The 11,550-nt window shown below is 40.8% G+C and overlaps 2 protein-coding genes across 2 annotated transcripts; both read right to left on the reverse strand.

The window, feature by feature from the left end:
- Positions 1 to 464: 464 nt before the first annotated feature.
- tekt4 (tektin 4) lies at positions 465 to 6,212 on the reverse strand. The gene is made up of 7 exons (XM_056369786.1): positions 4,663 to 6,212; positions 3,947 to 4,017; positions 3,641 to 3,784; positions 3,446 to 3,532; positions 3,217 to 3,352; positions 2,982 to 3,136; positions 465 to 2,456 (listed from the first exon to the last, which is right to left on the reverse strand). Exons 1-7 carry the CDS (start codon positions 5,182 to 5,184, stop codon positions 2,243 to 2,245), a joined length of 1,329 nt encoding a protein of 442 aa, XP_056225761.1. The 5' UTR covers positions 5,185 to 6,212; the 3' UTR covers positions 465 to 2,242.
- Positions 6,213 to 7,371: 1,159 nt separating this feature from the next.
- LOC130166628 (polymeric immunoglobulin receptor-like) lies at positions 7,372 to 11,249 on the reverse strand. Its single transcript, XM_056372320.1, has 7 exons — positions 10,427 to 11,249; positions 9,863 to 10,195; positions 9,255 to 9,575; positions 8,759 to 8,851; positions 8,309 to 8,425; positions 8,120 to 8,178; positions 7,372 to 7,914 (listed from the first exon to the last, which is right to left on the reverse strand). Exons 1-7 carry the CDS (start codon positions 10,560 to 10,562, stop codon positions 7,765 to 7,767), a joined length of 1,209 nt encoding a protein of 402 aa, XP_056228295.1. The 5' UTR covers positions 10,563 to 11,249; the 3' UTR covers positions 7,372 to 7,764.
- Between the last annotated feature and the right edge of the window lie 301 nt (positions 11,250 to 11,550).

An 11,550-nucleotide genomic window follows, 5' to 3' on the forward strand; every position in this document is an offset into this window, starting at 1 on the left:
GGAGGTCACAATCTTTACAGTGACATTCATTTGGACACGTTCATATCTTGCATCGTAAAATTTGAAAATGATATTACTTCGCTGAGTGAGCTCAAATACTGCAACTTAAGAACATCTTAATACAGACAGGCTGCAAGTTGTATATACAAGTTAAAATAATACTGCAGCAGTTTACTGTAGCCTACTATTGCACCTCACTGAAACTGGGATTTATGAGAGGCAGATTAAATATCAAATGGTCAAAATTGATGTGTCGGTGGCAGAGAAATCCTGACTTTTAGTTTCTAATAAGCACCACAGACACTGGATAATGAAAAGAGAGTAATGAGGAGAAGAGTAAAAATAAACATAGCTGTAAGTTATATCCAAGTTTGATACTGAATTTATTTTGTTTTTTGGTTTTGTTCCGTTGTGTTGTATGCTCTAAGCCGATATCATCAAATGTTTTGTTTTGTCCGACCAACGGTCCAAAAGATAAAAGATATTCAACTTGCTGTAATACAAGAGAAAGAAAAGCAGAAAATCTCCACATTTCAAAGGTGGAACCAACACATTTTCAGACATTTTTGTCAGAAAATAATAAATTATGAAAATGATTGCAGATTCATTTGCTGTTGATCGACTAATTGTTTAATCAACTAATCACTGCAGCTGTAGTTTATACCCACAATCTGACACACGTTTGATCTATGCCTTCGCTTTATTTAGTACACACACAGCCAACATAAACCAACATTTTATGGTCCCATAAATTTGATAATGAAAGAAGTGTGTCACTCAGTGAGCCATTTTATAGTTCAGTGCACTGTCACGGACAAACTGAGACACTATTTCCAAATGAACTCAGACTTATTTTTAACACTTCTTTCTTCATGTACCAGGGGTCAGCAGTTAGGTTCAGCCACAGGCAAGTTTTTACTACAGTGTTCAAAGGGGAGAGGAATTCATTTATTGAAGAATAACTGATTTATAATTGTATTTGTTTTAGGCTTATAACTGAGGACAGGTGTTATTGTTTTTAGGTCAGGACTAATGGAGAGAAGGTCACTATGTTAATTCTCATTTACCAAAGAATGAATGTGAATGTACTGAATCTTCTATGTTCCTCCATGAGACCTGAGATGTAAATGATCCACACAACATAAAAAAGTGGCCTCTTTTATGGTTGTATGAAAGATGTGTCCTTATTCGTTCAAGAGGAACTAGTATTGCTGCCTCATGGTTGTTTGCCTCCGCTACTCAGACTAGTTTCACATTACATCCTCATTTATCCAGAGTCATATAGAATATTAACCATTTGTGTCAAATTCTGTCATATTTGCCGTGTGAAGTCTTGAGTAATGGCTACAAAGTGTTTTGAGAGGTCACACTGACCTTGACCTTTGACTTGGCCAAAATCGAATCATTTCATCCTTGAGTCCAAATGAATGTTTGTGCCAAATTTGAAAAAGTTCCGTCAAGGCGTTACTGCGATATCATGTCCACAAGACTGGGATGGATGTATGGACAACCTATAAACAATATGCCTCTGGCGCTGGCTGTCACTGGTGTGAAGGCATACAAAAAATTAATAAATCATTTGTGTTACCAATAAAAAGATGTTGGTGTTTTCTGTGCTTCATCTTAAGAAACAAAAAACTTCATGAACGTTTAAAATGAAGAACAAATAAAATAAAGATCTTTGTTAGAACCTTGAAGTAGAACCCATGATGAGCACGTTCAGCTGTTATCACCTGAGACACAATAATGTTCATCCTGGTTGGATCCTGCAGGAAAAACTTCATTTGCCTTCAGCAAACTGACCCGCATCCTGTCTCTGGTGAAAACAAACCCTCAACCGTTGCAAAACAACAACAACCTATATCCACAATCTACTGTATATCCACAATTTGAACTTCAGTAACTTGAACAGCAACATCAGAAAAATTGTACAGCTCTGAACCTACGCCACAGTTTCAAGTGGAGCCTCAGCTGTACGAAGAACGACGGCTCTCTTTGTTGTTCAGTATCTTAACTGAGCTGAAAAGAAACAAGAATTTCTCATTTGACCTGGAGAAACATTTCATTTTTCAGCGCTGTGCCTCCAGCCTACTTTCCCCCGGTTATGAATTCATATTCAACTGGATCAAAACATGTGATATACTATTGAGTTTTTTTGATCAAAGAGCATTTTATTAATGCTAACAACACAGCACAACAGAAGAGACCAAACTAATTCAAGATTTGTGACTAACAGTTATCCTCAGTATCCTGACAGTGTGGAGATGGTTGGGTATCGTTTGCGGTGAGTCATGCACTTGTCTCTCTCGATGAACAGTGAGTGGGTTTTTCGGTTTATATCCTTCTCGAGGGCCATGCGCGACTCCTCCAGGTGGGACAGGGAGCCCCTGGCCTCGCTAAGCTGCTGCTGCAGAGACGCCAGAGTGGCGTCAATCTGCCTCACCTCCCCCTCCAAACTGCAGACACACAGGCGGCGAAGAGGTGACGGAGAGACAGAAAGGAGATAGATTGTCAGGTTTTAAGTGAGCTGGACCCAAACGCAGACAAACATGAAGGCTGGAAGGTGGAGTGAAAATACTTTGATAGTGAAAACTGTCCGCAACTAACAGGCTCTTTCAAAAAAAAAAAATTCTGAGCTACATGGTGAGAGCAGCATGACATGCAAGGGACGCTTCATGAAGACGCACAGAAACAAAACTGACAGAGAGACAGACTTAAATACAGAAGGAGGCAAAGGGTAATTGAACAGAGGTGAAACACATTAGGGCGAGGCAGACAACCACACTGGAGTGAAACAGGACAAAGACAGGAAATGAAAATAACTTGACACAAAAGAAGTGATTACAAAATGAAATGAGAAAGTCCAAACAAAGAGTCAACAGAAATAGTCCTATCAGGGCAGACCATGACATAGATGTTTTGTGTGTGTGTGTGTGTGTGTGTGTGTGTGTGTGTGTGTGTGTGTGTGTGTGTGTGTGCACCTGAGCTGGGGTTCATCCCTGCAGAGCTCCATGTTGGGTCTGAGTGAGCGGAGGTAAAGTCTGGACTGAGCTACTCTCAGTGGAGCTTCTTTGTTGTGGATGGCCTGCCGTAGAGCCACAATGTTCCTCTCCTGGCTCCCAATCTGCTCCAGGACCTGTACATACACATGATCACACAACAGACAGTCAATTCATCAACCAATCAATCACTCCATCTGTCTGTCTTTCTGTCTACCTGTGCGAGCCTCATCTCCAGCTTGGTCTTGGCCTCGACCAGCTCCACACAGCGCTGGCTGAAGGCTCGGTCCACACCGGAGCACTGGGCTCTCAGATCCTCAGTGGTGTCCAGCAGCACTCGCTCCACCAGCGTTCTGACACACACAAACAGCAACAGCAGTTACTGAAAACATGACATAATGTGCCACAGTGTCACTTTCACACATTCAACCACAGTGTGCTCTGACCTGAGACTGTTGCTGGCCTGTTCCTCCTGCAGAGCCTTGCTCAGGTTGTCCTGTGTGAACTTTGTCCACGATGTGTGGTTACACACCCTGCAGCAGACCACAGGGGTAGACAGTGTGTTCAGTATAAAGGTTATCGGCACAGTTCCACCTTTTCAGTGGTGACTTTATTTCAAGTATCCTGGCACACAGACTCACTGGTCGTGCATGGTGGCTGAGCTGGGGTGGAGCTGTGTATCTGGACTCATGTTGCTGTATCTGCCGCAGTGCTCGTCAAAGTTGTAGGCCTGGTACTTATCAGACCAGTCCAACTCTAATGTCTGCTTGGCTTCTCTGTTCATCCTGACACACACACACACACACACACACACACACACACACACACACACACACACACACACACACACAAAGAGACACACATCCATTTGTACACACCCTCTCTTTTTCACCCCTCTCCTGTTTGACTTCCTGTTTAACTTCCTGTTTACATGACTGGAGACTCACTTGATCTGAGTGACGACCTGAGCTGTAGTTCTCTTCAGAAGAGCCTGGACACTCCTGATCAAGTCCACCTCCTACAAAACACACACTCCGGCTTCTGGTTAGTGTCACACTGAGCCCTCTGCTGGTGCTGACCCACTGTTACACTGAGTATTAGACACTTGATCCCATGAATGTTACTGCGATATCATTACTGAAATCTAGTCTTACAGGGCTGCATCATATGATAATTATTTCACTATTGATTTATCTGATTAATATTTTCTCAATTATTAAAATCTGGTCAATAAAAACATCAGAAAAAAGTGAACAATGTTCATTCACTGTCTTGTGAGATGCGGAAAAGCATCAAATTCTTACATTTTAGAAGCTGCAACCATCCAGTGTTTACATGAACTGATTTTAAAAATAGTTACACATTCATTTTGTGTTGATTGACTAACTGATGATCATGATAGCTTTATTATTTTAATGGTCCATAGTCCATGAATATTGTTTTTGTGTACTTAATTTAATTGGGCCTATATTTGTCCTGTTCATGAGGCTGTTGATTGTACACAGAATATTCTTTATTTAAGACACTGATGTAGACCATTATTATCTTAACTTTTTTGATTACATATTCATGTTTATTTTATTGCCATGCACAGACAGTGATCCTTAGTGCTGCCCAGGACACAAAGCTTCACTAGGCTCGCACGTTACTGTACAAATATCACCTTTAGCAGCTCCTCCTCCACGGAGTCACGGACCAGGTCTGGTCCCGGTCTTCTCGCCCTGCAGTTCAGATTATCGGTGGCGATGGCATACGGAGTCTCGGTGGCGTCCAGCGCCTTCTCCAGCCGCGTCTTCAGCGCCAGCAGTGAGTCGGTGTCGGCCAGCAGCTGCTCGATGTGCCGCTGCAGCTCTGACTTCCAGCAGTGGATGTCTTGTAGTCTCTCTCCCAGAAGACGCGTTCCCTCGGCCTGTGTCTGCAAAGTGGCTGCCTCGGTGTCCTGGTACAGAGTTTTGGACTCTCGCTGGATGCTCCGGGCTTCGTAGCGGTCGGTACCGGCCTGTTGGAGGATGGTGTGGTAGTTGGAGAACCACTCGGCTGGTGTGTACTTAGCGGAGCGGTACCCCGCGGTGGCTGAGCCTGAGGACGGCTGCGGGACCTCCGGAGGAGGATTCTTCTCCGGGGCCCCCAAAGCCACAGCTCTGCTGTCATAGTGTGGCCGTGATACTAAAACGTCAGAGCTCATGTTTTTGTTAAGCAGATTCAGATCTAAAGAAAAAGTAGCATCAGAGGTGCTCAGGTCTCACAGTCCTGGAGCTGCTGTATGTTTGTTTGGTGTTGCCTGGTTACTCATGTTGGCAGGATCAGCTCCAGCAGCAGCTGGACTCAGGTGACTGATTAACTAATGAGCTGATGCAGATTAAAAGACAATTCTAGTCAAAAAAGAAGTGCAGCTGTTGTATTTGGTGCACAGCATGTGTGTTTGTGGCTGTAACTGTGTTTACACTCACAAGAAGATTCAAGAAAGTGTGATATCTAAGCACATATTAGCTGTCTGTGCTGATCTGCATTATTGCCACTTAGCAGCCACTGGGAATCAAACGTCAAATTTGCTGACTGACTGTTGAGCTGTAGAGATACATTCAGTCCAATACAACAGCAAATACAGCAGAACTGCGCTTGGACAGCTCAAGACCTAAGAGTGATCGTTCCAGCGTTTGAGGGGGCAGGAGATATGCCACAGATAAACTGTTGAACATCACTCTTGAAGAAATGACTAAGTGTTTTATGATGTGACAGTGGTAAAGGTTCATCTTAAACACAGGCCACTGCTAACAACAGGAAGGGGAACCTGTGTCTTTCTAAACTTGGTTTGATACATTTCCTCTTTATATGCTTTTTCGTGTCTTGACTTGAGATTCTGACACCTACAATGAATACAGGGCCTATAATGCCATGATCTGGTAGCCGGAGAAACAAAAGAGGGATTTCAAACTAGATTTGTATTTCAGGTCGCCTGAGAATCAGCGGCAGCAAAAGAAACAGTGTGATAATCTGAAGCTGATGAAGATGCTGGTCTGAAAAAGGCGTGTTCATGCAGATTGTGAGGTTTATAGTTCTCAGTGTCAAACACACTGCTGTTTGTGGTGTTGTCATCTCACTCTTTCTCACATGTGCATAAAGTTGTTTCCACCCACATCAGCTGTACTTTCTGTTTCCTCACAGTAATGTGAAGATGTGGAGCCTCAGATTAAATAAACATAATGATCTTTTTTTCTCTTTTTAATCAAAGTACAAAGGGTCTTTGCCAGATTAGTTTATCTTGCTAATGCCCTATCATGTCTTTCTCTTCTCCTTGTTGTACCTCTGCGTTGTTGTTGCAGTCAGTTAGTCAGTTGTTATGTAATGATGATGAGACTGCTGCTGATAAGACAGATATTTGAATTTTAAATCTTTTTTGACGATTTGGGAAATAGAGTAGAACTATTTTTGGATGTTATTGTCTTAGAGCCACCAGTGATCTGCCTTCATGTAAATGTCACCACAGCCGTCTCCAGGAAGTAGCCCAGTCAGTCAGTAGCGTGACATGGAGTGCTCTGCTGTGGCCTGACTGAGAAAAGCATGCAATACAACATGTGTGAAACTGTCTAGGCTTTATAGCGGACTCTGCTACACATCTATATATCTCTATGAAATACCCTTGGTACGGACACTTGACAGCATAGTTGTCTACATTAACACTAAACTTACCGTCAATTAATGTCACAAAAGACAAGACTACTGACAAGTACAGTATTGTCTGTTTATCCAATGCCTGATTAAACTTATTTCCCAGTGCCATTGAACATCATTGTTATCCAAACAACCATGTAGCTTGTTGGTCCCTCTGATACAACCCAAAGAGTGCTTCCTGAATTAGCGCCCCTGGTGGCAGGAGATATGCCACAGATAAACTGTTGAACATCACTGTTGAAGAAATAAATAACTGTTTTATGATGTGACGGTGCTATGGTGAAGATTTGGTTATAGGCAAAAAAACAACAACACAGTCACGCTGAGGGAAACATTATAGTTTGTGTTAAAATAACTTACAGAGTTAAGGTTAGAGGAACTTTGTTGCCATGGTTACAATAATTAACACATGGTTAAAGTTATGAAACAGTCCGAGGACTTTGTCTCCTTAATATAAACATGTTGTTTTTGGGGCTTCTGCCCAAAAGACTGATGCTGTCTCAAACAGCCGCTATGTGATGCTTAACATTAAAATGTAACTATGGTGACAAGCTGCTTGAACACGACAGTATCATCAAAACACACCAGTGAGTCACATGTAAATGTACACAAGCACACCAAATGTGTATTAATCCACAGCTGAAAATACTGCACTACTTGAGTCTGTTCTCTAGCCCACAGTCCCACTGCGCTGCTTCATTTCTCTTTTGTATTTCCACAACAACGTGCTGATGACGTTTCCATCACACCAATACTGATGAGATGTTTCAATGACGACTATGAAAACTCTGATGGTGTTTCTCATGGTTTTGTTTATTTTGTTCACAATTATATTCTTAACTTAAATTTGGGTTATTTTCTCCCCTTTTTCTCACAAGGAGTGATATATTAAGCTATTTATTTATATATATAATTATATATACTAATAATATTGAATATATATATTTAATTAATATATATATATATATATATGATATGATATTTATAATATATATATATATATATATATTATATAAATATCATTAGTAATACTATTAATTAAAATAAAGCAACCAAACAATCATAAGGAATGTAGATTCTGTTTGAACACAGTTCAGCTGTCAGTGTGGTTGTGCCAGACGTCCTCTGGCTTGGTGAAGTTTTGGTAGACAGTCTGCTTGTCTTCACCTGGATTGTCATCGTGATGCAGCACACTCTGTGGCCTAATGGAGCCCATGTCTGCATCTTCTTCCATGTTATAAATCTCAAATAGAAAAATAGAATTAAAACATAAATAAATGGAGAGGAACAGTCACATAGGGGAGAATGGTGGTCCATCAGAAGCATCAGTTAGGTGACACATTTGGCTACAGACTAATTGCACAACGACCTGGACAGTTTCATTATCATACATATTGTAAGTCTGGGGGCAACAACAACGGTTTGAACATGTAGTCATGTTAACTTACAATATTGTCCACAATGATTTCTTCGTTGGACCTGTTAATGCTCATGATGACTCTAACTCCTGAAACAACATTGAAAAACAAAGGAAATCATGGCTTATTTGTGCGTATATATGTGTGTGTGAGCGTGTGTGTGTGTGTGTGTGTGTGTGTGTGTGTGTGTTTGCGTGTGTGTGTGCGTGCGAAACATACCATGCACTTTGTTGCATTTGTCTTTACAAACCCTGGCAAGGAAAAATGTCAGGATCAACAACAGTCCAACCAGAACAGCTGGCAGAATGTAAACCAAAATTGAAAAGAGAGCAGCATCTGAAAAAAGAAAAAGCAGAACAAAGTAAAAATACATCCTTCTTAGAAACACATACTGGCAGAGGAATACTCACACATCTATTCTCTGAAGCACACAGCAGCAGATGTAAGTCACCCCAAACATGTAAACTGTATTCTTCCAGCATTTGGTGGTTTCATGTTCCTCTTTTATTAATGGCTTGTAAGGTTTGTCTTTACCCTGGTGTTGGTCAACTACACACACACACACACACACACACACACACACACACACACACACACACACACACACACACACACACACACAAACACACACACACACACACACACACACACACACACACACACACACACCTTCGATAGGATTAGTTGAGATATATGTTGATCGTGATGTGACAGGCTCTGTGGTGATGATAGAGATCGCGGTGCTTGTCGTCTGTGGAGAGACTGTTGGAAACTGTCAGACACCGATTGATTATCGCAGCTAGAAATCATCAACTAAATAACAAGAAAATCATCCTGTGCTGTAGTTTAGCTTCTGAATGGTGAGTGAAACTATCTATGTATGATGATCAGCAAAGTTTGAATTGCTACAGGGTGTCTTCATGGTTCTGCCATACTCATAATCATGAGGTGAAATCAATATTATTTCTGCTTGACTGACTTCTTCCCATGACGCCGCTCAGGCTGACTTCACACAGCACCACTCTGTCAGACAGTGTATAAAATGATTTAAGTCCCTAATAACACTGCAACCCTGCATTTTATATTTGTTTTATATTTCATATTTTTTAAGTGTGAAATGTAAAAGATCACCACGACATAATGAGGATGATCTGTGACCTCTCACCTTTGACTTCCAGCTTAACAGCAGAGAAAACACCCAGGCGATTGTTTCTCTCGACACCACAAAGGAACCACCCAGAATCCATTTGGGTCAAATTGGTGATGGTCACTGTGAAGTTCCCAGACTCCTCGTCACCAGTAAGTGTGAACTTTCCATTCAGTTTTCTGTTAGAGGTGACCACTGCCGTCTGCAGACATATGGAGGGCTGCCTTCCTCTGCAGATGTACTTCAGGTTGTTCTGGTACTTAGAGTCATATGGACAAGGGATGGACACTGAACCTTCCTCATGACTGTGGATTTCAGTGAACTGATCACAGCAGCTGTCTGTCAGTGAGGGAAACTAAATCAGCCACACAACAACCACTACAGCAGAACATGAAAATGAATCATCAAATGACATGAATAAGGTTTTATATTCAGCTCATTGTTTGATGTTTTCTGGTTCCTCCACATGATAAATAAGCAGTAATAATTAAATAAGTACAGTCAGTTTACAGTAGAACATTCAGGTGATCCTGCTCTATTTTCTTCAGTCAAAAGCCACCTCTAATAATCATTGTCTTCACAAACTATTTATTTATTCATTCATAACATTTTGTTTGTTTGTTTACCTGGCACTACGTCCAGTCTTACTTCAGCAGGGTAGTAATCCTTTCCAGTTCTGGTCACCCCACACCAGTATTTCCCAGCATCCACAGAGCTCAGATCAGAGATGGTCGTTGTGAGGACTCGTTTGTTTATGTCATCAGAGATGGAGTATTTGTTCTTGTTTGCTTGTGTAGTCATAATAAGAACATCATCATCATTGTAACAGTCATTCCTGCACAGGTATTTCTCATAAGACTCGTAACCCTCTCCATAGGGGCAGGAAACTTTAACATCTCTCCCTTCATATCCAGACACATGGATCAGTGGTGCTGCACCGCTCACACAGCTCAGAGCTACTGCAAAGAGAAGAAGACATGAAAGAGAAAAAACACCAAGAAACAAGGATTCATTCTTTATAATGTTTTAAAATCTCAGATTGACACTGAACAGAGATGCACATTTCATTCTCTCCATTCTGTATTTCATTTATTTTTTATTTGATCACATAGACATTAATGCTGACTGTGTTAAAGACATTGATCATCACAACATCACCAGGACAAAGCGATCCAATAGAAGCTACTTACTGCGGAGGATGAACAGCAGGTTTCGAAGGATCCACATCTTCACATTACACAAGAAAACAGAAACTAAGACAGATGTAGCTGTAAACCATGCTACATGCTGTGTGAACAAGGGAAACACTTTGAGCAAAGTGTTCATAATGTTACCAACCTCTGATAGTTAAATGTTCCACCCCCACCATGTGTCAGCAAAACTTCAGTTCCACATTTGTGTCACAGAATCTTATCAACAAATCAACACATTTATCAACCAGTTATCATTTTCTTTCTGTGGACCAATGAGGTGTTTATATGTTGTGCATATGGTTGTATGATTTTTATATGATCCACTTCACAGTCTTTATAAAATGCAATAAAAGAAAATGTTAATCAAAATACATTGTAAGGTGCCACAGAATCAAAAGCTTCTGAGCTTTGAGACTTTTATTCAAGTTTGTGTCTTGTTTATCAAATTGTAAATGACTTGTCCCGTCCTCCATGATGTGACTTTGTTCACTTCCATCTGTAGAGTGCTGTAAAGTCCTCAGGAACCTATCTTCAGTAACAGAATGTATTGAATCCTCATCACGCTGCATTTGGGCTGTCAGCTTCTCTGTGAAAGCCACAACCCAAAAAACCCCAAAACACCTTGACTATAGACACTGTGACAAATGTAGAAATATAATTTCCAAATCCCTTTGTGCTGCTTTCTCTCTCTCTGTGAGGATCACATAAATCTATAGCGTGTTTACTGCACATTCAGTTCAAATCCCTGTTGATCAGACCTGATGGCCACTAACAATGTGCTGTTATTCTTGTATGTATTTTTATATAATACAAACACTTGTTTTAATCAACAGTTTTTGTTTATTTATTCAACTTTACAAAAGCTACATTCATTCTGCTTTAGCTCATTGTGTACATTGAGTTGATACAGTTATCCACAAACATCTTATTACACTGACAGGAAACGTAAAAGCTGCAGAGTAAATATAAGAGCAAAAGCAATCAACGTGTGGTGAAGCACCATAATCGTAGAGCCCTTCATAGCTTCTGGCCAGACATTAAACAGGTTACACTGCAGTTACACGTGATTATTTATATCTTATTTCTTAATATCGTTGATATAAACAGGATGATTTGAAGAC

Source organism: Seriola aureovittata, chromosome 3, assembly GCF_021018895.1.
Source record: "Seriola aureovittata isolate HTS-2021-v1 ecotype China chromosome 3, ASM2101889v1, whole genome shotgun sequence".
Lineage (NCBI taxonomy): Eukaryota > Metazoa > Chordata > Actinopteri > Carangiformes > Carangidae > Seriola > Seriola aureovittata.